Source organism: Rattus norvegicus, chromosome 6 (assembly GCF_021556685.1).
Source record: "Rattus norvegicus strain SHRSP/BbbUtx chromosome 6, alternate assembly SHRSP_T2T, whole genome shotgun sequence".
NCBI classification, from domain to species: Eukaryota; Metazoa; Chordata; class Mammalia; order Rodentia; family Muridae; genus Rattus; species Rattus norvegicus.
In genome coordinates, this window is record NC_141539.1 from 27,329,631 (window position 1) to 27,356,179 (window position 26,549).

The 26,549-nt window shown below is 41.1% G+C and overlaps 1 protein-coding gene and 1 long non-coding RNA gene across 8 annotated transcripts in view; one reads left to right on the forward strand and one right to left on the reverse strand.

Annotated features, from left to right (window-relative positions):
* Nucleotides 1-60: 60 nt before the first annotated feature.
* On the forward strand, nucleotides 61-19,169 carry LOC103692563 (uncharacterized). 4 transcript variants are annotated; one of them, XR_015622826.1, is made up of 4 exons: nucleotides 61-272; nucleotides 1,847-2,015; nucleotides 3,370-3,703; nucleotides 4,173-4,436. It is a non-coding gene; the product is annotated as an uncharacterized LOC103692563 (long non-coding RNA). The 4 variants fall into 4 exon arrangements; XR_015622824.1 differs by lacking the exons at nucleotides 3,370-3,703; nucleotides 4,173-4,436 and adding an exon at nucleotides 18,914-19,169; XR_015622827.1 differs by lacking the exons at nucleotides 3,370-3,703; nucleotides 4,173-4,436 and adding an exon at nucleotides 18,917-19,169.
* The window catches only part of Spast (spastin), a 50,918-nt gene continuing 28,801 nt past the window's right edge, over nucleotides 4,433-26,549 (reverse strand). For 2 of the 4 annotated variants that reach the window (NM_001108702.3, NM_001414954.1), the window contains 9 exon segments: nucleotides 4,433-7,294; nucleotides 8,537-8,577; nucleotides 15,505-15,575; nucleotides 18,517-18,596; nucleotides 20,555-20,597; nucleotides 23,114-23,193; nucleotides 23,915-24,006; nucleotides 24,399-24,474; nucleotides 25,952-26,023. In NM_001108702.3, coding sequence (NP_001102172.2) covers nucleotides 7,172-7,294; nucleotides 8,537-8,577; nucleotides 15,505-15,575; nucleotides 18,517-18,596; nucleotides 20,555-20,597; nucleotides 23,114-23,193; nucleotides 23,915-24,006; nucleotides 24,399-24,474; nucleotides 25,952-26,023 — 678 coding nt within the window. In that variant the 3' untranslated portion in view covers nucleotides 4,433-7,171. 4 annotated transcript variants of the gene reach the window in all.

The following is a 26,549-nucleotide window of genomic DNA, read 5'->3' on the forward strand; positions in this document are numbered from 1 at the left end:
TTAGAGTCGGATTGGTTGCAGGGCGGCGGGGGCGGAACTGCGCATGTGCCCAAGGTCACCCTCTTTCCGGGTACCGGGGCGGATTACAGCTGTTCTGGGCGGGGCTGCTTGCCCAGGCAAAGGGTAGGCTTTTATCAATCACCTTGGGAGGAACTTTGAAGACTATTCAAACGCTTCTACCTGTGTGTGAGTTTGTTACATTAATACTTCTGTTTTAAAAATGAAGAATCAGGGACATTAACAAATGTCACTGCAAGACCTGGCATGTCTCGGTGAGTTCAAGGCCAGGCCCCTCTACATAGACTTAGCCTATATTAAAATACATTTATCCAATTCCCAACTCGGTTTCATTAGAAATAATGTCGCAGAAAACGCGTGACTTAAGAACGCAAGGACTCGAGTTAAATCACAGGTACCTACTCCATAATGGTGGCCATGCCTGTTTGATCTCAGCACTCACGAAGGAGATGCGAGGGTATCCTTGAGTGACCCTATTTCAAAAACTAAGACGGACGTCAACCTTGAGTACAAGGTTGTCCTCTGGCCTCCACGCACACTTGACTGGTGCACTTCACCGGTCAGGGTGCAGCATTGCCTGTGTATAATTCTAATGCTGGAGGCTGAGGCAGGAAGCCTGCACTACACAGACACCCTGTCTCAAAACCCCCAAAAGGAAAAAAACCAAACCAAACTAAAATAAACAAAAACAAACAAACAAAAACCACAAAACACAAAAAACCACACACACACAAAGCAGGCTGAAAAGATGGTTCCTCCTGAGGCTCCAGATTGACTCCAATCATCCACGAGGCTACTGCAGTTTAAGAGGACCACTAGGTAATAGAGCCCTTATGTATGACCCACGGTGACACACAGTGTTCCAATTGCCTAAACTGGGTGCATACCTGTAACCCTATAGATTAGATAACTGAGGTAGGAATATTGAGTCCAAGCATACTTGGGCTTTAGAGTAGGTCACAGTCAGCCACCCTAGTTAGTGCGGTCATCTCAAATTTGAAGGAAAAATAAGCGATTGTAGCTGGAGTCCACTATTTTCTATGTGTAGCCTGTTTTGGGAGGCTGTGGCAGGAAACTGAATTCAAGGCACACTTCATCACCAAAAATACCACAAAGACACGACAGTAAGAGAAGGATTTCTTAGGGAGAACGGTTTCAGTGGGGGAGGTGAGGTGAGGTGAGACAATGGCTAAAATTTATTATATACTACCAAACTGTCCAAGAATGAAGTATTTTTAAAAATCTGAAACATACCTTAAATCTTATGTTTCACAAGCTAGTGTGGAACTCAGAATAGCTGATTTTGAATTTAACATACTCTGGTTTATCCTGTAACACAGTTTTAAATCTCTACAGTTTCTTTCTTACACAGTAATGTTTTAACAGTCTATAAGGATTGTATCTGGGGTTGGGGATTTAGCTCAGTGGTAGAGCGCTTGCCTAGCAAGCACAAGGCCCTGGGTTTGTTCCCCAGTTCTGAAAAAAAGAAAAGAAAAAAAAAAGATTGTATCTGCAGACCTCATTTATTAGGCACTCATCTTAGTGCAATTGTATTCTAGTAAGAGACACATGCAAGAAGAAAAAGTTAAAGTTACTTGTAAGTAGTATAATGTTGAGACTAAGGTGCTAAGGTATGGTGGATAATGCCTTTAGTCTTAGTAGCTAGAGGCAGAGGCAGAGTTCTGTGAGATCCAGGCCAGCCAGAACTTCACAATGATACCCTGTCTTTTAAAAAGGAGGGTGGGGGAGTTGTTATGTATATTGACTGGGTAGTTTATTCATAAGTGGTCAGAAAAGTTTTTCTTTAATATTTCATTTGTGTGTTCAGGTGTCTGCAAAGTCCAGAAGAGGACATTAGAACGCCTTGGAGCGTAAGTTAAAAGGCTTTTGTAAACCACCAAATACAGGTGCTGGGATTCAAACTCAGTCCTCAGGACTGAGCGGGAAACACTTTTAACCAATGAGCCATCTCTCCAGCCCCTCAGAAAAACTTCAAGGTGAGATTCATTTCTGAGTGATAAGTATTCTTGGAACAAAAACGATTGTTTGCCAGGCAGAATAAACTAAAGCAAATATCTCATTGGAAAGGTGAATTTCAAGCTGGGTGGTGAATACCACATCCCTTTAATACCAGCATTTGGGAGGCAGAGGCAAGAGGGTTTCTGAGTTTGACTCAAGCCTGGTTTACAAGATTTTCAAGGATAGCAAGAGTTCCAGGATAGCAAGAGTTCCAGGATAGCCAGGGCTATACAGAGAAATCCCATCTCAAAAACAAACAAACAAACCAACCCAAAACAACAACAACAACAAAAGGAGAGCTGGAGAGGTGGCTCATCAGCTAAAAGCAGACTTTCTTCCAGAGGTCCTGAGTTCAAGGAAACAAGGGGAAGATAAATACAATGAGAGCCACCCCAGGAGAATCCCAGGGCCTGTTAAGTCCTCTTAGATTGAAATTCAGTACTAAAAATAGTTTTTCTCACACTTCTATTTCACGGTCCTAATTCTTGACTGACTGCCCTTACTTAAATAGCCCATCATTGTAGACCTCTTCAAAGGACCTAGTCTGACATCCTACTCTGGATTACCACAGGAATGATTTCAAGTCCACCAGGCCCCAAGCTGTTCTTTTTAGGTCTTGCTTTTAAGATAGCCCTTGGTCGGCATCTGTCAAGATAGATTTGAAGTTTACCACTACATGTTTCCTAACACATGGTTCACTGTTGCCGAACAACTAAATACAGGTGAGGAGTCTTAAAATCCCCATCTTACAGATTCTGTGGCCCAGTGATCTCTTTTGACTGGGGTTGGGATGGAGAGAATTCCACCATCACAGTTACCTCTCCCACTACTCTCCTGTAACTCCTACCTCAGGCATGATGCTGTCCCACGGTCACAAACCTTTATGTTCCTGTTCAGTCCTTCTGATGACTGGCTTAGCATTAAGAACATTTGATAGAATGCTTGAGTCAGTTATTCTGTTATTAGGTTTTGAGTTTGTAATTTCTATTTCTCTGCTAAAAATTAAGTTTTATTGCCTCCTTCTACAAATTAATCAACATTCCCAAGGCATCTACTGTTCTTTCCTGAAAAAGGGGTGATATGTGCATGTCTTTCCATGTATTTTGATTGTAGATTACATAACTTTACTTTGGAAACTTAGATAGTACTGTGTATTTGACCCTGGGTACTATGGTGAAAACTCTTGATTCTGTTTTCTTCTCAAGAATGCTGTTATCTATTCTGGATTTAAACTATTAAAAAGATAACCTTGACACTGTGAAATTATTTAAGTTGTCAAGAGTTTCTGTCCATTTTCAATTTTTAAAAAAGATTTATTTGTTCTACTAACAGGAACATACTATTGCTGTCTGCAGACTCACCAGAAGAGGGCGTCGGATCCCATTACAGATGGCTGTGAGCCACCATGTGGGTGCTGGGAATTGAGCTCAGGACCTCTGGAAGAGCAGTCAGTGCTCTTAACCCCTGAGCCATCTCTACAGCCCCCGTTTTTTAATTTTTAAACTTCCCTCAAGTAGCAGTTTTTTTGTGCATTCTTTGCTCTTTCAGTTTTTTTTTTTTCTTTGATTTGGCTTTAGAGACAGGTCTACTGTGTAGCCCTCCCTGATTGGCCTGCAACTGTTGGTCAATCATTCTCTCAGGGTCATGCAAAACCATCAAAACACAGGTATTTATGATTCATAACAGTAGCAAAATTACAGGTATGGCATAGTTATGAAAACAGTTTTATGGTTGGGGGTTTCCACAACCTGAGGAACTGCATTAAAGGGTGGCAGCATCTGGAAGGGTGAGAACCACCGCTGTGTAGAAGCAGCTGGCCTCAGAAGTCAAGAGCCTGCCCACTTTGCCTCTAGGGTGCAGGAATTAGACATTCACTACCCCACAGGCTTGTCTTTTACTGATGGTCTCAGCAGCTCAGGCTGGGATGCAGATTACTGTAGCAGTTGACCTTCAGCACACAAGGAAGGGCTGGAGCACAGCAGTGCTCCCTTTGGTCAGCTCTTTAGACCTGGCTATCTGCTGGGTTCCTTTGAATATCCTGCTAGACCTAAAATTTTCAAAAGTATAAGAATTTGAAAGGACTGCAGATGATGAGACCAACTTATCCAGTACCTTTCCAAGATTTCCCTTCTCAGTTTCAGGAGCTTCTTCATCTGAACTTGTCCACTGTGTTCTGCTTGAATTTCATTTTCAAATGAACTACACAAGCTGGAAACTGAATATACAAGAGCTCTACAAACAGGAATTTATGTCCTTTAAAACTGGTCTGGGTTGCTATCCAGAACCTTCTATCACTGCTTTGCATGTTCTGCTCAAGAGTTTATTGGCACAAGAGTTACAAAATACTCCATGAAATTATCACCCCTGAAAAAATAAAAGATTCAAAGTATAAAAATTAAGGCAAAACAAAGTTTGTCATTTATTTACAATAAAATTAATTACGATAAAAACCCACTTTATGTAGCTGTACGTACTCTTTAAGTCATTTGCTTTGCAGAAGTAAAAGACTAAAACTGAGACAAGACATTTAAAGGAAAATCTGACTTAAGAAAACGAAAAGCAAGCTGTTAAGTAGTTCATTCTATTAAAGAATTAGCTTTTGTATGATATATAAACAATTTTACAGTATAAACAAAGAATGCCACATATATTTAACTTAAAATTCTGTTTGTCCTGTTAAACACAAAAAGACAAAAATAAATTCAATGGGCATCTAGTCTCGGAAAAGATTTATAGCCCTAGCAGATCCGGAAAGATCGTATTGAGTCTTTCCTTTGGCTCAGTTAGGTGACCAGTAAGTTCACCGAGCTTACAAGGACTCTGTCATGTTAACATGGAGAACTACCAATCCTTCTTATTTAAACATCTTGAACAGTAAACAGAGCTCGACACAAATCGAAAATTAATTAAAATCTAATGTTAATTTAGAAAACCCCAGCAAACCTCCCTCCGGGTGTGGGTGCACACCAGCATGCCCAGTGCGTGAGAAATGCAGGCATGACAATCAGTTTAAGGTGTTTATAGGCTACCCATCGAGTTCTAGGCCAGCTTAGGCTCCTATCTTAAGACAATAACAAAATGGCCTACAACATACCTGGGCCATACAGCAGCATCACAGCCAACGTTTTCTACAGTAGCTGAAACCACCAACCTGATGAACAAAGGTGCTTCTCTACACCGACAGACAGACAGACACGCAGGAACACCTTTGATTCGGAATTTTAGGTTAACTTCAGTTTGCATCTTTTAGATATTTAAATTGTTACCTCCTAATACCTGTCCTGAAAGAATCATGAATGAACTAGGATTTTAAAGGCTCTCCTATTTGAACGCTGAGCTGAAGGCCATCTTAATACATAAATAGTAGGAATGTTATTAGTCACCTCCTACGTGAAATAAAATGCAGTTTTAGAGCCTTATTGCAGATGCTCTGGGTTAGGACTGCTGGAGGTCCTCTCACCATCTTCACGGGGTGACATCATCAGTGTTTTATAACTGTGTAACATCTGAGACCTTAAAAAGACTGCCAGAACAAAACTTATACACAGCTTTGGTTTAAATTTGTTTTCCTATTGATCGAAACTTAATTTTTATGATCCAGGGATGTCAAAAGTCATGATTAAAAGATGTGATTTAAATTACAGCTAAAAACTGCGCATGATTCTAAGAAATAATACATCTTCTATGTTGAAGTATTAAATCTTTAACAAGACCAAGGGTAAAATTGAGGTTGTATGTCTTAATCATAAAATTTTATCTGGGGGAAAGGGCAAGTGTTTTAGTGTGTTCTCTCAAACATGTTTCTTACATGAAAAGTTGAGTGTTACTATCACAAAATTATTCTTTCTACCCATGAAAGTTTACATAGCATCATTTAAGCACCAAAGAAAAATTCTGTAAACAAACTTTTAACCAGTAAACTAGCGGCAAATATCTATTTGCCTTTATACAATTCTGAAAAGGCCTCACATGAGCCTCTACTTCCTATAATGCATTTTTATAACAAAAGTCCAGCCGTATTTATACAAACAACAAAGAGTTACTATACATTTTATGGAAACAAAAGGTAGATCAACAGACTAGCGCTTTTTAGTTACAAAGTAAGCACAAGAAACCTATAAAATATATGCCCTGTAGAAAAATTCAGGATTTTCAGTTTTATGGAAGGGACAGTAATTAGTAAAAGGTGGTAATGCCACTGGCATTTAGTTGTCTGTAAACAGTAAGGAAGTGATAGCAATAAACCAGAAATGTCTGACCTCCTGATCTGTCCCTTCTCTCAAACCTGTGCCTCAACTGTAAGTTAAAACTTGCTCTCTAAATATCAGAGTAATTTAAACAGAAAGGAATTTCAGATGGGGTACATTAAGTCTACAGTGAACTTCTGACATATTAGAAAAGAACACTGCAGGGCACCGAGGACTGATATACATGCTACACAGACAGTGACTCAGACTTCCAAACCTCGGCTGTGCCAGGTTTCCTGTGTGGCTAGGAAACTGCTTTCTAAACTGGTTGGCAGCAAGGCAATACAACAGAAAAACAAAACATGAAAAAGAACATATTAAGTGTTTAATGTTTGTAGATCTAGGTGGGAAAAGCCTCAGTATAGCTCTCTTTCTGCAGATGGGAAGATTTCCATTTGGCACACTGGAGTTGGTAAGAAAGCAGGAAAATGCTTGGAGCGCTTGTTACTCCAATCTTGGGGTGCTAATGGAACAGTAGGAAAGGAAGCCAGAAAATAGACTATTGCAAGAAAACACAGGAGACAGAAAACAGAGGGCTCTTTGTGTCTTCTACCATCCACTGTCTCTGGAATACTTTCATCTGAACACAATATACAAATTATTATTTACATAATGATTATTATCAGTAATAACCCAGAATGTATTTCTGCTGTGCTCTAACAGTGCCCATTGAGAAAACCATCACCATCACACAAGAAGGCCTTAAACAAAAGTTCCATTCATATTGCATATTTTATTTAGATCTGTCTTCTTGTTCCTCTTCAAGTTTGGTGCACAAAAATGAAAACTCTAAAAAGTCCTGTAAACGAAGTCTAGGTTCCTGTAGCTGAAGCTCTTGTTTCTTGTTAAGTACAGCGTCCTGTGGGCTTACAAAGGCATTCATTCCTTTAAACAGTGGTGTCTCCAAAGTCCTTGTTCCAGCGTATGTATGCTTCTAAAGTCTGAGGACTCACACTGCGTTTGATCTTTTTTAAGGATTCTGTGAAGTCAGATAATCGAATATTTCTCATCTAGAGTAAAGAAAAATGGCCACAAATGATGATCCATGTACAGTGGACAAAAGTTAGAAGTTTGTTAATTTTACAACAGATACAGACCTATTCTTAGAAAATCATGCTAATCATTTAAATGTATTTTTATATTACTGCTATATAAGATATTTTACAAAAATGTACACCACTGTACTCTTATTACTTGTATTTCGCTTCGTAGATATTCACAATTCAAAGTATATCTTTTCTTCACTAAAGAAATACACTAGAGAAAAATCTGACAAAATACAAACGGGAAAATTACTTAATTCTACGACTGGGAAGAGTAACTGTGGCGATTTGAGTAAGAACAGCCGCTACAGGCTCATAGACTTGAATGCTTGTTGTGCAGTCGGTGAAGCTGAGAAGGGTGGGAAACGTGGCCTTGCTGCAGGAGTAAGCGCTCAGCTACTGCTTCAGTATCCCAGTATCCTGCCTGCCTGCTGCTGCCAGGCTGGTCACAGCTGCCATTTTCTTTTTTTTTTTTTTTTTTTTTTTTTTTGTCTTTTTTTCGGAGCTGGGGACCAAACCCAGGGCCTTGCGCTTGCTAGGCAAGCGCTCTACCATTGAGCTAAATCCCCAACCCCACAGCTGCCATTTTCTAAGCTACCCTGGTCATAGTGGGTTTTTGGTTTTTTTAAACAATAAAAAGGTAACAAAGACAGCAACCAAAATTTATTTTACTTCTAGTTTTTCTCTCCAGAATTCCATAAGATTGCATACTGGTCACGTTCTATTTACCATAACCACATCCACATCACTAACTCTGTGCCAGGTTTGTCATGAAGGAAAGGGGCGGTAACAATAAACATGAGGCTTTAAAGGAAATGCTGCCTTTTAACAGCATGTCAGAGGCTGGCCTGTGCAACTAACTTCCTACTATTTACATTGCTGAGGACCAAACACAACGCCTTAGAAATACAGGCAAGCATCTATCACTGAACTACACTTCCCCAGCAACAAACATGTATCCTCCTCCAAATTAAGTCCTTTCTTGTGACTTTCTATTCAGTACTTAGATAACTTGATGAGAGAAAAACCACTGTATTTTTAACTGTTACCAAAAAAATCATCATTATTGATTTTATAGGCCTTATATTTTGAAATGAAACAAAGTTAAAATTCTCTTGTTTCTAATTAACGAACTAGAAAAAAACTGTTTACATAGTAAAAGTTTTAGAGGATTCAAATGAAAACAAAGTAATCATAAAACAGCATTACCTCACTGGCAGACATGTTCTTCACCTGCTCTGGTTTCAGTTCTGTAAAACATTTTAAGTAGATACTTAAACACCTCTGAAGTTCAAGTTTCTTATTGGCAAATGTAAGTACAATGGTCTAATGGCACCTGTGTAATACATATCCTTAAAGTCAAGAGATATTCACATAGAGAACACACAAAACTTATGAATGCTTACAAAAGAGTATTACTCTGGCCAGGCAGTGGTGGCACCACCCGCAATCCCAGCACTCTGGAAGCAGAGGCAGGCAGATCTCTTGAGTTCTGAGTTCAAGGCAGCCTGGTCTACAGAGTGAATTTCCAGACAACCAGGGCTACACAGAGAAACCCTGTCTTGAAAAACCAATAAAAGGGGCTGGGGATTTAGCTCAGTGGTAGAGCGCTTGCCTAGCAAGCACAAGGCCCTGGGTTCGGTCCCCAGCTCCAGAAAAAGAAGAAAAAGAAAAAGAAAAAAAAGGAAGAAAAACCAATAAAAATAAAAACAAAAGGGTACTACTGTGTCAGGAATAAATGTAGGCATTCAATTTCTTGCATATGCCCCAAACATCAGTTTACAAACTTGAAATAGAACTAAAAAGAATACAACTTGTTGTTGGGGATTTAGCTCAGCGGTAGAGCACTTGCCTAGCAAGCGCAAGGCCCTGGGTTCGGTCCCCAGCTCCGGAAAAAAAAAAAATACAACTTGTCGGTTATAAAGGAGTGTTCTAATTAATCTCTGTGTGTGGGTATTCTGTTTGCATGTACATCCGTTCTTGCACCATAGGCACAGCTGGCACATGTGGAGGCCAGATACAGTTGGCTTTGAGTTGCCATGTGGGTGCTGGGTCCTCTATAGGAACAGCTAGTCTTTTTAACTACTCAGTCACCTCTCCAGCTGCTAGATTTCTTTCTTTCTTTTTTTTTTTTTTTTTTGGTTCTTTTTTTCGGAGCTGGGGACCGAACCCAGGGCCTTGCGCTTCCTAGGTAAGCGCTCTACCACTGAGCTAAATCCCCAGCCCCGATTTCTTTTTTTAATAAGAAATTTTTGCCTTCTTTATAGCTACATTTTTCTGATTACTAAGTTTCTCTAAGACACAAATGGGGCTGAGGCTGAAGCTCAGCAGCGGGTTATTCCAGCCTGTGAGACCCCCAGTCCCTAGCACAGCCACAGGAAAGGACTGACGACCACCCACTTTCCCTGAGTTTCCTGCTCCTGTGTCACTATCAGGAATTGACCCTTGGCTGGTGGTGCATATCTCTAATCCCAGCATTCAGGAGGCAGAGGAATGCAGATATCTGCGGTTTGAGGTCAGCTTGTTTTACAGACAGAGTTCCAGGATAGCCAGAGCTACACAGAGAAACCTGTCTCAAACAAACAAACAAACAAACAAACAAACAAACAAACAAACAAACAACGGACATTTCAGAGAAGATGATTTACAAGTTTCTCCTTTTTCTTAAAAAAAAAAAAACCAAAACCATTTACATATGCACACACGTTTGTGTATGCCACATGTGTGAAAGAGTTACAAGTTGTTGTAGGCCACCCAATGCAGTGCTGAGAACTCAACCTGTGTCCTTTGTAAGAGTAGCAAGTGCCCTTAATCGTAATCTCTCAGCCCTTCACTCCTATTATGATTTCACACATTGTGGGTGTTTGCATACATGTATGTCTGTGCACCATGTGCATGCCTGGTGCCTGCAGAGGCCAGGAGGAGTCAGGCCCTATGCACGTGGAGTTACAGATGTTTGAGAGCCACCGTGAGTGTTAGAAGTTGCACCTGACTCCTACAGAAGGGCAACAAGTGCTCTTAACCACGGAGCATCCCTCCTTCCTCTGCTCTCCATGGAGGCAGAAACAAGTAACCAATTCAGCAACCCCAATCCAATCAGTTACCATCTCCCTGGAGAACCTCTGCTTATGAGTAATTGTTACTACTCAGTAATGAAGGGACAGCAGCGGTGACTTTATTCTTGTTGAGAAGCTGACTGGGCCTGGCCCTTTGGATGGCTGCTTCTAGGAGATGGAGGGATCTCCATCTGATAGTTTCCAGCCTCCAGGGCTTTATTCCTGAGAGACTCAAAGAATGTTCTGAGGCAAGATGGGTCCCTCAGTTTTGTTTTTTTTTTGGGGGGGGGGGATGGAGTGGGGTTCTCACTTTGAGGGGTTTGAGGAGATTGAGATAATTCTGTCTTTGAGGACCCTCCACCCCACGAAGGCTTGTCTTTGGGAGGTTGAGGGGTATCTGTTACACAAATGTGGGACTCCTGACAGCAGCTGGAAATCAGTGTAGGACCAAGACTTGGGCTTGGTGACATACTGTCCTATCACATTTGTCTACACATACAATGTTTTTGGGGTTTTGTTGTTTTTTGAGACAGAGTTTCTCTGTGTATCCCTGGCTATCCTGGAATTCATCTGTAGACCAGACTGGCCTCAAGCTTGGAAATCCATCTGCCTCTGCCTCCTGAATGGTATTAAAGGTGTGCACCACTACCGCCTGGCTATATATACTGTCAACCTCAGTGATCTTACGCTTAACAACTTTGTTTGCCGTTGACTGCTCCCTCAGATTCCATACAGCCAGCTTCTATTTTCCCCTGTTCTTAACGTGTTATTTTTGGTATGTATATGTGACCATTATACATGTGTGTGGATGCCTACTGTGCACTCAGGTCTTCTGGTTTGCCTTATTCCTTAAAGACAGGGCCTTGGGGGCTAGAGAGGTCACAGCAGTTGTTACACAAGCGGGAAGCCTGGAGTCCAGAGTCCAGTACCTTGTGCATATCCTCTGCTCCAAGGACACTGGGCACAAGAGAATTGCTAGGTTTGTAAACTTCTAGCCTTGTCACGAAAACTTAGTTCAGAGAGACAAGCTCCTCTTCTGACCTCCTAGCTTGTACCAAAGCATGTGCGCGCAAATTACCTCACTGACACAGAACTCACTATTTGGCTAAGCTAGCAGGCTAAGCTCTGGGAAATGTTCCCCAGTCCTGTGGAAGCATGTCTATTTTTATATGTGCATGTTGGAGATTCAAACACAGGAAGATTTTATTTTTGCACAGCAAGGGTTCTAACCTGAGTCATCTCCTAGCCCTAGGCTTTTTTGTCACTGTTGATTGTTTGTAGTATGGGGACTGAACCAGGGCCTTGGATGTGTTAGGCAATGCTCAGTCACTGTGCTGTACCCTGATGCTCTCCCTTTTACACTGCAGCCATCCCTCCTATGTCAGCTTCCTAAACAGCTGCGATTACAAGCCTGGGCCAGCATGCCTTCCTATTAGTAGGTTTGTAGAACTCAGTCTAAAAAGCTTTAAGTATCTGTTTGAAAGTCTTTTACTTCTTTTTTATGTATGCCTGTTTTACCTACATGTATGTCTGTTTACTGCATAAATGCTTGGTGCCTGCAGAGCCAGAAGAGCATGCTTTTTCCCTAAAACTGCACTGTCAGATGGCTGGGCTGAAATCTGGATGCTGGGAACTGAACTCTAGTCCTCTCAAGAGGAAGCCTGTCTTCTCAAGAGAAAACAGCCATCTCTCCAGTCCCCTCCTCCCTTTTTTTTTTTTTTTTTGGTTCTTTTTTTTCCGGAGCTGGGGACCGAACCCAGGGCCTTGCGCTTCCTAGGCAAGCGCTCTACCGCTGAGCTAAATCCCCAACCCCCCCTCCTCCCTTTTTGATACACACATTATGTAGTCCTCACCAGTCTAAAACTACATAGACCACGCTGACCTTGAACTCACAGAGATCTATCCCTCCCTCCCTGGTACTGAGATTAAAGGCACATGCCACTACACCTTGCTGTAAATCTTTTAAACTATCACCTATTACTCTAGTTAAATAAACATGCAATATTATTTTACTTGATACCCCATATGTCGATAGTAAGAGACATAAATACATACATATAGGTACTATATATGCTATGTATTTCAGATTTGTCAAAATTAGTAAAACAGCTGAGCACAGTGGCACACGTCTTCAATCCTAGCACTTGGGAGGGGGGGCAGGTAGATCCCTACAAGTGTGAGGCCAATCTGCACCACATTGTGAGTTCATGAATACAGACAAAATAAATAGAAAGACTGTTTCAGAAAACAAAAACAAAAACTTTTCTTTTATACAATATGCACTGTACATGGATAGGATTTTTGTGATCGCTACTGCATTTGTCTTGTTTCTTTTTTTTCCCCCTGGAGCTGAGGACTGAACCCAAGGCCTTGCGCTTCCTAGGTGAGCATCTACCACTGAGCTAAATCCCAACCCTGCTACTGCACTTATTAAATCCCAACCCTGCTACTGCACTTATTAAATCCCAACCCTGCTACTGCACTTATTAAATCCCAACCCTGCTACTGCATTTATTACATCCCAACCCTGCTACTGCATTTATTACATCCCCAACCCTGCTACTGCACTTATTAAGTCCAGTTTAGATGGGGAAAACTCAACCACTTGGGTGGCCTTTCATGTAAAGTCTGGTTCAAATCTATTTGCTTTGATTTAGTGTTAGTTTTTTTGTAGACTCATGAGATGCACTTATGTACCAGGTAGTAAGACTAACTGTGGTCACTAACACTGTTCTCAAGACTTGTCAAGAGATCTACAGCAATTTTTTTTTTTTAAACTTGAGTATTTCTTATTTACATTTCGAGTGTTATTCCCTTTCCCGGTTTATGGGCCAACATCCCCCTGATCCCTCCCCCTCCCCTTCTTAATGGGTGTTCCCCTCCCCATCCTCCCCCCATTGCCGCCCTCCCCCCAACAATCACATTCAGTCTTAGCAGGACCCAGGGCTTCCCCTTACACTGATGATCTTACTAGGATATTCAATGCTACCTATGGGGTCAGAGTCCAGGGTCAGTCCATGTATAGTCTTTAGGTAGTGGCTTAGTCCCTGGAAGCTCTGGTTGCTTGGCATTGTTGTTCATATAGGGTCTCGAGCCCCTTCAAGCTCTTCCAGTTCTTTCTCTGATCCCTTCAACGGGGGTCCTATTCTCAGTTCAGTGGTTTGCTGCTGGCATTCGCCTCTGTATTTGCTGTATTCTGGCTGTGTCTCTCAGGAGCGATCTACATCCGGCTCCTGTCAGCCTGCACTTCTTTGCTTCATCCATCTTGTCTAATTGGGTGGCTGTATATGTATGGGCCACATATGGGGCAGGCTCTGAATGGGTGTTCCTTCTGTGTCTGTTTTAATCTTTGCCTCTCTATTCCCTGGGTATTCTTGTTCCCCTTTTAAAGAAGGAGTGAAGCATTCACATTTTGATCATCCGTCTTGAGTTTCATGTGTTCTAGGCATCTAGGGTAATTCAAGCATTTGGGCTAATAGCCACTTATCAATGAGTGCATACCATGTGTGTTTCTCTGTGATTGGGTTACCTCACTCAGGATGATATTTTCCAGTTCCAACCATTTGCCTACGAATTTCATAAAGTCATTGTTTTTGATAGCTGAGTAATATTCCACTGTGTAGATGTACCACATTTTCTGTATCCATTCCTCTGTTGAAGGGCATCTGGGTTCTTTCCAGCTTCTGGCTATTATAAATAAGGCTGCAATGAACATAGTGGAGCACGTGTCTTTTTTATATGTTGGGGCATCTTTTGGGTATATGCCCAAGAGAGGTATAGCTGGATCCTCAGGCAGTTCAATGTCCAATTTTCTGAGGAACCTCCAGACTGATTTCCAGAATGGTTGTACCAGTCTGCAATCCCACCAACAATGGAGGAGTGTCCTCTTTCTCCACATCCTCGCCAGCATTTGTGCTACAGCAATTCTTTAATCTAAAGATTACTATGTAAACCCCATAAAGAGATCAGTGTACAACTCAGGGTTTGGATGAATGCTGAAAAATCTTAGAAATGAAGAAAAGGTTTTATAAAAGGGGCAGGGTAAAATGCTCCTGAGAGGGGCTGGAGAGATGGCTCAGCGGTTAAGAGCACCCGACTGCTCTTCCAGAGGTCATGAGTTCAGTTCCCAGCAACCAATGGTGGCTCACAACCATCTGTAAAGAGATTTGATGCCCTCTTCTGGTGTGTCTGAAGATAGCTACAGTGTACTTATAAAAAATAAATAAATCTTTAAAACAAACAAACAAACAAACAAACATGCTCCTGAGAACATTTTACATCTTCTGCAGATTGCTTTACATTTTAATGACTTCTTGTATTTATAATTAATCTGCGTGTGTGTGTGTGTGTGTGTGTAGAAGGTGTTGTACAAGTCCAGTGCAGATGTTCCAGAGGCTAGAGGCATTATAACCCGGAAGCTGGAGTTAAGGTACTTGTGAGTTGCCGGACCTTGGGGCTGAGAACTAAACTCAGGTTCTCTTTACAGCTGAGTTACCTAGCCAACCTTGTTTTATGATTTAAAGATTGTTTATTAAAAAAAGATGAAAACATGCAGCAGAGAATGCAGGTTTTCCAGAAAACCTAAACTATTTTCTTTGATATCTTTCACAAAAATATCTTCTGACCTTTGGTCTAGACACTGTATTTTATCAAGTGTTTCAGTGATACAACTTAACTTTTTTTAATGATATTTTATGTGCATCGGTGTTTGGCCTGCATGTATGACTGGGTCAGATCCCCTGGAACTGGTGTTATAGACAGTTGTGAGCTATCATGAGGGTGCTGGGAATTGAACCCAGACCCTCTAGAAGAGCGCCCAGTGCTCCCCACTGCGTGCCGTCTCTCCAGCTCCAACTTTGCTTCTTTTATACTAATGGTGACTTAGTGGTCAGGGAGTTCAATTCCTAGCACCCACACACCGGTTCACAATTGGTTGTAACTCAGTTATAGGGTATCTTTTGATCTCTGTGGGCACTGCATGTATATGGTGCAAATATATGTAAGAAGGCAAAACTCTTACACACATAAAATAAATAGGATGTATAACTCTGTATCTCTCAAGACACTAAACACAACGTAGTCCATTCAAAGCTCGAGTGTTTCAAATGCCTTCACACTCACCTCGGATAGGACCCAGTGCTGCATCCTTTGCCAAAGCAGTCAGATCACTTCCAGAGTATCCATCAGTCATTCTGCAGAGTGGAAGCAAGAGATGATACATTATCTTCTCTGCAGATTAAAAGTTCCCTTTGACTGACCCAGAGCTCCAATTGCATATGTAGCAGAGAATAGCTTTGTTGGGATACCAGTGGAAGGGGAAGCGGTTGGACCCCTAGTGCAGGGGAATGTCAGGGGGTGGGTGGTAAGGGAGGTGGAGGGGGGGGGACACCCATATGGGGGAGGAGGTGGGGATGTGGGCTTATGGACAGGAAACCAGGAAAGGGAATACCATTTAAAATATAAGTAAAGAAATATATCTAATAAAAAAATTAAAAAAAGAATTCCCTTCAATCCTACACCTCATAAGGTATAGGTGGAAGGATCACAAGTCTGAAGCTAACCTGACTATATAGTGAATGAAATAAAAAGTCCCAACAGAAGGAGCACACACACCTCTACACAGCAAGAATATACTATTTCAGTTTAGAAGCAAGCTAACAGTTAAGTAGTTTCATTCTTTTAAAAATATATTTATTTTATGTGTATGTGTGCCTGGTTTTATGTATGCACACAACTGTGTGACGGTTACCCACAGAGGCCAGAAGGGGGCACTGGATCCCTTAGAGCTGGAGTTGGCTTACAGGTAGTTGTGAGCCACCCTCTGTGGGTGCTTTAGGGAACCGAACTCAGGACTTACGCAGGAGCCGTCAGTGCTCCTAAGTGCACAGCCACGTCTTCAGTGTCGAGGTGTAACTTTTTAAGGGCACAGTCTAAGGCTGGCTCCTTTTCACACCTAGTTTTCAGCATTAGAGAACCATTCCTTCATGCCAGTCCAACCTGGAGCCTACATGCATCCTAAGACAGCTATCACGGAGATGATTAGGGCACATGCAATGTACCTCTACATTAGAATAAGGTATACTGTCTTAATTTGGGTTTTACTGCTGTAAAAGGAAACCATAACCAAGGCAAGTCTTAGAAGACTTAATTTAATGGAGCTGGCTGACAGGTTCAGAGGTTCAGTCCATTATCATCAAGTGGGGAGCATGGCAGTGTCCAGCCATATGTGGGCCTGGAGGAGCTGAGAGTTCCACCTCTTTTTCTGAAGGCAGCTAGCAGAAGACTGACTTCCAGGCAGCTAGGGTGAGGGTCTCAAAGCCCGTGCCCACAGTGACACCCCTCCTCTAACAGTGACAACCCCCTGGGCCAAGCACGTGCAAACCACCTCAGATACTGTGAGGCAGGTCATACTAAGTTGTAAACATATCACTAGGAAAGGTTAAATTGCTAACAGTTAGTATCCAGTCAACACCAAACCACTTACTTTTTTCTCTTTTTAAGGAAGGGGCTTGTTATGTAGATACCTGGCAGCCTCTATCACCCAAGTGCTAGGTTATAGGAGTACCATGTCTAGCCACAATTACTTGTTTGGTAAGTTACTTAGTCTCTTTCCTGGCAGAGTACTCCTTGAGTGAGGTAGAACCTAAAAAGGTGTATTTCTTTAAATAAGGATAGAAAAAAATAAAAAGTATTTGGCATAGAACAGTTGTACACAGGCGGCCCACTGAGCAGGGCACCTCAGCAGACACGGTAGCCGACAGGTGCTCCTTCTTACTGGCATCTGAGAATGAGGAGGAGGAGGAGGGGAAGATTATTATCCTGTATGTTTTTTCAAGACAGTTTCTCTGTGTAGCTTTGGCTGTCCTAGAATCAACTCTGTAGACCAGGCTGGCCTCAAACTCAAAAAGATCTACCTGCCTCTGCCTCTTGAATGCTCGGTTAAAAGTGACGACTGCCACTGCCAGGCAAGAACTAGGTATTCTTAGGAAGTTACTACTCAACTACATAAGTTCTGGGGTTTTTCTTAATGGTATGGGTGTTTGCTTGCATGTATGTATGTATGTATGCATGCATGCATGCTACATGCACGAAGGTGCCATAGGAGGCCAGTGGGCATCAGATCCCCGAGGACTGGAAATAGAAGGTTGTAGCTGCCATCTGGGTACTGTGAATCAAACCCAGGATCTCTGGAAGAGCAGTCAGTCCCACTAAAATCTGAAGAGGAGTTTCCTTAAGAAGGAATGAGAAAGAATAGGCCTGCCTCAGGGGGACAGCCATGCCGACACCCTGCCTGAGGAGTCTCCTCAGACATCTCCAGGACGAAGAATATATCTCACGTCTTCTTAAGTCTTGCAGGGGTCAAGGGAGGTTTAACATCACATGATGTAGTTCAGTAAAGCATATGTGACAGAGTACGGAAGAGTCAGATATCTTAAAGAGCTGTCAGCTCAGGGCAGAGACCGCACCTAAGTCTTTTTTCCTCAGGGAAAGCTGCAGGGAGTGTGACCTGGTACTCTTAGGCTGTGGAAATTCTGTCCTAAAGGCCGTGCTCTAACACCACCAACTAAACCTCACCCTGCTTTGCTATACAAGCGTTTTACCTTAACTTCCTGTTTGAGTGTTTTCTGACAACAAGTTAAAAGTGGTTGCACCTAACACAAAAGAGCAAGTATAAATGAATATATCTGTGTTGGTCTCAACTAATGAGGGGATTTTACTCTTCAAATTATCTTAATATCATGTATAAACTTCATTTACAAAGAATACAATATTGTTATTAGCTATTTAGTACAGGTTTAGTAGAAAACAGAAATTCTATTATTAGGAAGAAAGTAAAGGAAGTAAGAGACAAGGAAAAGAAGTTTCTGGTAAACCAACTGCACACTTCAGATAAGCTTGTTTTAACATTTGTTTTGTTTTGCTTTTAAGACTCACTTTCTCCATGCAGCCCTGGCTGGACTTGAACTCATAGAGATTAGCCTGCCTCTGCCTCCCAGCTGGGATTAAAGTTGTGTGTCACCACTGCCATGGTCTATTTATACAACTTTCATATTAGCTTATTTTAAACAAACCTTTACAAACGAAACAGATGCCATAAGACAGCGAATCAATCAGATGAATGAACGCACTTACCTCGCCAGTTGAGCAAGTTCTTTTTGGGTCAGTGGACTTCCTTGTTTACATAACAGGTTTTTAAGTAGAAGTAGTCGTGTCTGAAAATATCACAAGAGTTATAAGTAAAGCCCAATTTAATAAAAGAGTTATAAAAACTGATGTCTCATTTATTAAGCTAAGATTAGCTAATGAGATATTCTAGACTCGGCGGCTGATGGTTAGCTTGGCTCTCGCTCGTGCCTGTTTGATATAATTACATACAATGCTGCCTCGGAGCTGCTGTGACTAGCTAGGGGACTAAAGGCCAGAACCAGGAAACTGCACATTTTAAAAAAGACTGATTTATTTTTACTTCGTATATATGAGTATTTCTCTGGATGTTTCTGTGTACTGCATGTTTGTCTTGTGCCCACAGAAGCCAAAGAATTGAAGCTGGAATTGCAGAAGGCTGTGAGCTGCCAAGTGAGTTCAAGAAACAAGGCCATTCGGCAAGAGCAGCAACTGATCTTTCCAGCTTCACGAAACACAATGTTTTAAAAAAGGTTTACTGACATAATTTTATATAGCAAAGATTTAACCATAATAGCTATATAATTTAAATAACTTTTAATTGTATAGAATTGTAAAACCATTGCCATAATAAAGCTTTGGAACATTTTTTGCCCCTGGAAGTTCACCCTTGCTATGTGTAATTAATCCCCACTCCTACCTCCTTTCGTATCTAACCACTGATCTGACTGTATTTCTAGAAATCTGTCTTTTTTAAAACATTTAAATTTGAAGGGAATAAAGTTGGTTCTGGAGAGATGTTCAGTGGTTCAGAGGACTGACTGTTTTATTCCTAGCAACCATATTGCAGCTAATAATTATCTGCTATTCTATTTGCAGGGGATCTGACCTCCTCTTCTGGCTTGTCTGAGTCCAAGTACACACATGGTATACAGACACATAACACCCAAAATACCTATACATAGAACAATAAATAAAATCATACACGATTTTGCATATGGTTCCTCTCACTCACTATATTGCTTGAGATCTGCTCCGATTACCGAATGTAATATGCATGCTGATGCATTTTTTTCAAACCTAGGACCCTACACACACTAGGCAAGCGCTCTGCTCCTGAGCTAAGTCATACTCATTAACTGGATATGCCATATTTGTTTATCCATTAAGCAGTTGATGAACCTTGTATTTTGCATGTTGAGTTATTAGGACAGCTGTCCTCATATTCTCGGGCATGCCTTCCTCCTATGGGGAAGTTTCCATTTCTCTTGGGATAATGTTTGGGAATTGCTGGATCTTATTTAAGTTTATGGTCACTGATTTTTGTTCTTATTTAAATTAATGGTTACTGGTTTTGGTTTTTGTATTTTTTTTTTCCTTTCCAGTTTTCAAAACAGTTTCTCTGTGTATCCCTGTCTTGGAACTCATTCTGTAGGCCAGGCTGGCCTCAAGCTCACAGAGACCTTGTAAGTGCTGGGATTAAAGGCATGCACCACCACCACCTGGCATGGTTATGGACAAGCTTTCTTTTTCTTTTTTTAAAGATTTACTGTATTTATATAAGTACACTGTAGCTGTCTTCAGACACACCAGAAGAGGGCATCAGGTCCCATTGCAGATGATCATTACATGTGGTTGCTGGGATTTGAACTCAGGACCTCTGGAAGAGCACACAATGCTCTTAACCACTGAGCTATCTCTCCAGCCCCTGCTTTCTTTTTCTTTAAGATGCATTTTCATCTCATTAGTATGGGTATTTTGCACCCGCATGTATGTATAATGTGCACCACATACGTGCACTGCCTGTGGAGGCCAGAAAATACTGACTCTCCTGGAACTGGAGTCGCAATTATGAGCCACCCATGAGTTTGGGGGATTAAACCCTGTCCGTCTGGAAGAACAGCCAGTGAGTATTCTTAACTGTTGAGCCATCTCTCCAACCCCAACCATCAATTTCAAATGTCTATACCACAGTAGTAAGAACATAGTACTGTCAGAACGGAACTTGTTTTCACGTTTGTAACAAGTGAAATATAAACATACATACCTCCTCATTGGGTAATGACACATACACCCGTTTAATGAAACGCCTAAAAAATCAAATTAGAAATGTAATTATAGGTAGCTCAGCTCGAATGACAACAGGGAAGAACCTAAGTGCAATATATAAACTAAAACCTCTCATTGGTTATTAATATTAAGATATATTTTTACTTTTTTAGAGCGGTGGTTCACTTGCAGTTGAACCTGCAGCCTCACGCATGCTAACAACTCCTGTTCTGCTGATTTAATCCCCTGGCAGGCATGTCTTTATTTTAAGACGTGTTCTCAAAACGCTGCCCAGGTTGACACTAACCTACTCTGAAGTAAAGGCAGGCCTTGAACTTGGGATCCTCTTGCCTAAGCCCTCCAAGTACCTTGGATCATTAGGCTAAGTCTCCAGGCTTGGTTGTTATTTTTTTCTAGCTCTCTAGTTAATGCTTAAAAATCTCTAATTAAATAGATGGTTAAATTAAGTCTATCATTTTAAGTGTGTATTTTAATAGCAATGATATTTTAAAACAATATCCGACATAACTGGTAGAATAAGGAGCCTTCTGTTTAAATGAATCAGAAACAACTAAAAAAGAAAGATTACAGAAATAGGGCTAGAGAGATGGCTCAAAGGTTAAGAGATAAGCACACCGGATGCTCTTCCAGAGGACCCAAGTTCAATTCCCAGCACCCACAGGGAGGCTCAATACTTCTGTAATTCTAGTTGCAGAAGTTCCTAGGCCTCTGGCTTCTGGCTTGTCTGTGTGTAGGACACAGATAACACACACACATACAAGTAATTTAAAAATAATAAAAGTAAACCTTAAAATATAGCTGAGTTATATTATATGCAGTTCTTCATTAGGTTAAATAAAAGCAATTTAAATGTTACCCTGATGTAGCCAAGGCCTATCAGCTGTCCAGAGTTGCTCCAGCTGGGTGGCAGTACACAGAATGGACAGTGACCTTAGCCATCAAATACTTGGGTAGCACCACAGACCAGAAAAATTGAACAATTTGATCAGAAAATAAGGCTGTGCATGTGGAGATGTGCACCTGTAGTCCCGCAGGGACTGAAGGACAATGAATTCATTCTTCAGAGAGTTAAAGGCTTCAACTGCACACTGGGCTCAAATACAATCTGGGCAACATGAGATTCTATTTCAAAAAGCCAAAGATAAAAAAATAAAATAAAATAAAATAAATTGAATAAAAGTACTTGGCACCAAAGTTGGCGACCTTAATCTGACCTTCAATATTACATGGTAGAAAGAGCCAGCAGATTCTGGAAGGAGTTCTTCAATTTCCATATGAAATTCTCATGCATGCATTCCCAAGTAAACGTAATTAAAAAAAAAAGCATGACAGGGAAACTGCACCCATGAAATTTAATATGACTGCCTAAAACAAGACCTAAAAAATGACACCACCAACTGACATGCAATATGGATGGAAAAACCCTCTCACACAGCCCATGCCTAGCGGAAGAGCTATAGGTAATGAATGCCTGCTGAAAGGAAAAACAACCTTCTTCAGGGACAGTGCCCCTAATTATTATGCAATCCCATGCACTCAGCCCTAGACACATATGCACATGAGTAACACCAAGTGAACTCAGCAGGTGCTGTGTGTGTGAAAGAATAATTAAAGAATAAGAAGCTATGAAATCAATATGGATTTAAGGGTTCTACTCTATCGAGGGCCAATCATAGAAACAATGAAGTAATGTTATACATGCCTTGAAAAAAGGAAATCTAGGAACTTAATACTGAGTCAGAGATTTTTTTTTCCAGCATGAAGGATTAAGTTTGCTTAAACACACAAGAGCAGAGAGCAGTTCTCATAAATCCTGCTTGGATCAGCTTCCCACAAAGCCCAGTAAGACGATGGTAAGCTGTGCTGCCAGGTGGTGGCGGTGGTCGCCTAAGTTTTTAATCCCAGGGCTTGGGAGGCAGAGGCAGGATAGCTGAGTTTGAGGCCAGTCTGGTCTACAGAGTGAATTCAGGACAGCCAGGGCTACACAGAGGAAGAGGAGGAAGAGGAGAAAGAGCAGGAAGAAGAAAAAGAAAGAAGCAGAAAGAAGCAGAAGCAGCAGAAACAGAAACAGCAGGAGGAGGAGGAGGAAGAGGAGAAGGAAGAGAAGGAGCAGAAGGAAGCAGCAGAAGCAGAGAAGAAGGAGGAGGAGGAGGAGGAGGAGGAGGAGGAGGAACAGAAGCAGAAGAGGAAGAGATGGAGAGATTTCAGAGTTTAATGTTAATGCAATTTGATGTAAAGAATGACTTATGTAAATGTAGTCTGTAGGGAACAGTTTTAACAACACACTAGGCATGACCTCACTCACTGTAGCTGCACACCAGAACAGAGGCCAACACAGAGGAACATCATTTAGCTCAAGGCTGAGTATGGCATGTCAGAGGTGGGGAGATGAGCCTGCATGTGGTGCACATTTCTTTACTCCCAGTAGCCAGGAAGCAGAAGCAGGCAGGTCTCTGAATTCTAGGCCAGCTGAGAAAAAGACGGATGGGACATGAACACAAGAACCGAATCTGTCCTAAGTGCATCATCTCACTACCTGAGAACAGCTTCATCCAGCTCTTGGGGCCTGTTGGTTGCACCCATTACGAGGACTCTGTCATCTCCAGCAGACTGCACCTGGAAGCCAAAAAGGTGTGTCAGTATTTTAGATAAAACAGAAAGGAACATTATACATAGATGTATTTATAGTTTGGGTCACTTAATAGGAAAGTATACATATTAAAATACTGCCACAGTTAAAAAGATATAATCAGGGTTAGAAAGATGAGTCAGGGGCTGGAGAGGTGGCTCAGAGGTTAAAAACACTGACTGCTCTACCAGAGGTCCTGAGTTCAATTCCCGGCAACCACATGGTGGCTCACAACCATCTGTAATGGGGATCTGATGCCCTCTTCTGGTGTGTCTGAAGACAGTGTATTCATGTACATAAAATAAATAAATCTGGGGCTGGGGATTTAGCTCAGTGGTAGAGCGCTTGCCTAGGAAGCGCAAGGCCCTGGGTTCGGTCCCCAGCTCCGAAAAAAAGAACCAAATAAATAAATAAATAAATAAATAAATAAATAAATAAATCTTATAAAGAAAAAAGAAAAAAAAACAAGAAAGATGGGTCAGAAGATAAAAGCAGTTGTTGCTTTTGCAGAGGACTTGATTCAGTTCCCAGCACCCATCTGGTAGCTCACAGCCACATGTAATTCCATTTCCAGGGGAACTGAGTAGGTTCCTAAGCACATATGGTGCTCATAAACTCATGCAGGCAAACATACAAGGTAAAGTAAATATTTAATATATATATATGTATGTATTTGTGTGTACTATATATAAGTATATTAATACTTACACCATCAAATTCTATTAAAAATTCAGTTTTTAGTCGTCTACTAGCATCGTGCTCCCCTTCTCTTCTTTCACACAAAAGACTATCAACTTCATCTAGAAAAAAACACAGAATTTAAGATGGATCCAAGTAAAGGATTTTAATGTTCATCTAGTTTGCCTCTTATTAGTAGTCTTGCTGGGGGCTGGAGAGATGGCTTAGTGGTTAAGAGCACTAGCTGCCCTTCCAAAGGACCTGGTTCAATTCCCAGCACCCACATGGCATTTCACAACTGTTTCTAACTCCAGCTCCGGGGAACTGATCCCCTCACACATACACACAAGCAGGCAGAACACCAATGTACATAAAATAAATCATTTAAAAAATTAAAGAAAAAATCCTATTGTAGTCATTCTTTAAAACACTGTCCTGAAAACTTTTGGGCATACTTATCTTACTTGGAATGTGGAATTTCATAAATGCCTAACTTAGTTGGGAAAATACTTACCTATAAAAATTATAGAGGGTTGAAGTTCTCGAGCCACAGCAAAAAGAGCTCTCACCAATTTCTCTCCCTCTCCTACCTACAAAGTATGATGTAGAATGTATTCTTATACACATAAAGTATAACAGCATTCCAGTTTTTAAATTATCCTGATTTAAAATTTAACTTCATGATCTCATAATATATTACAATGTGTTAGAAAACATACTATTTACTTTTGCAAATTGAAGTTTAATGGGAACTATTTCACAATCCTACGGTATACCAGGTCCATTAACACGAGTTATGAACGTCCAAGACAGATCTTGGAGATGTGTGTGTGTGTGTGTGTGTGCACGCGCGCATGTTGCATTTGAACTGTCTCACAACTTTGGCTAGGCTCTTTTTTGGCTAGGCTGGCCAGGAAGTCCCAGAGATCTACCTGTCTCTGCTGCCCCAGCTGCGGCCAGACCAAACATTTTAGGATGGGTTCTCAAACTCAAACCTTCATGCTTGTACAGCAAGAACACTGTTGACCAAGCTAGGCCCAGCTCCCCGACCCTAAAGATATGGCTGCACTCTCAAACTGAACTCTTCTTTGAATCAATCAAAGGAAAAACATAAATCTAAGTTGTGATATAAAACAATAAAAAACCAGGAGAATCAGGCATAGTGAACACACACCTTGAATCAGCACTTGGGAGGCAGATGCAGACAGATCTCTGTGAGTTTAAGGCCAGCCTGGTCTACATAGTGAGTTTCAGAACAACAGGGCTACAAAAAGAGGTTTTGTCTCAAATAAACAGAAAAAAAACAAAAAACAAAAATAAAACATGGAAAATCTTATGTTATGTTTTAATTTGGAGTCAAAGAGCAGGGACTATTCAATTTAACCTTTAACCTAAGCCCTGCTCTTACACATTAGGTAGCTCTCTAGACAGCCACGTTAGGGAGTTGAAGTAGAATGAATTACACTGCCCCAAAACACGCTGTAGCCCTACTTCTGGTATCTATGAATAAGACTGGAAGTACCATCCATACATATGGTCAAATTCAGCTGAGATCATTAAACTGAGCCCTACTCTAGTGATGAAACTGTATTTCTTATAACACATGGAAATTTGAACTCAGAAGAGATCAAACTGATACACTTGCAAGCCAGAACTGTGTGACTGTCAGCACACTATCAGAAACTAGGAGAGACGTGTTTACTCCTGTGGTTCCCAAAAAGTATTATCACTGTTAAACACTTTGAACTTGGACTTACAGACTCCTAACTATGTATTTCTACATCCCATATATTTGTGCAATAAGTTTCTAGTATTTGATCCAGCTAGCTTTGTGGCACTCTGTGCAGGTAGGCCTACCAAACTATGACTGTATTCAACAACACAATTCTAATTTCAAAATAGCTAAACAGTACATATGAGTTTGTACTATGAAGATTGATATTCAATATACATAAACAACAGTCATAAAACCCACAGAAAAACAATTTTCTGTAATGTTATCATTTAAAGTAATAGCTCTTAAGACAGCAATTTAAAAACACAGACATACAGGACAAGAACACTCACATATTTTGAAGTTAAACTTGCAGCACTTATATTGAAAAAAGTCGCATTAGATTCTGCAGCTACTGCTTTAGCCTTTAAGATCAGAAGAACAAATATATTAGTTCAATATGAGTGTTTAAAAGATGGCTTTATCAGATCATCAAGTACCACACAGAGTCTCTAGAAACGAAAGAAACGTGACTGCCAGCATCTGCTGTGAGGAAAGAGTCTACACACTGTCTTTCTTTCCGAGGGAGAATTAGGAGGGATTCTCTTCGCTTTGGTAGGAGGATACTGGCCAGGGAAAGTTACACAGGGAGAAAGATTTATTCTTTTCCTATTTGGTTTTGCTGTTTGAGACCACATCTCACTGTATATCCATGGCTGGCCTGGAACTGACTATGCAGACTAGATCCTCCTGCCTCTGCCTCTTCAGTGCTGGAATTAAGTTATGTGCTGCCATGCCTTTAATATCTTTCTGTTTGTAATAATAATACAGATAGAGGTATTCAGTTTCTGGTAAAAGTCTTTGGCCAAAGGACACTACATTAAATCAGTACATATTAACTGTCAAACACAATTGTTAAGATGGAAACAATTCTAAAAGTTATTAGACCCT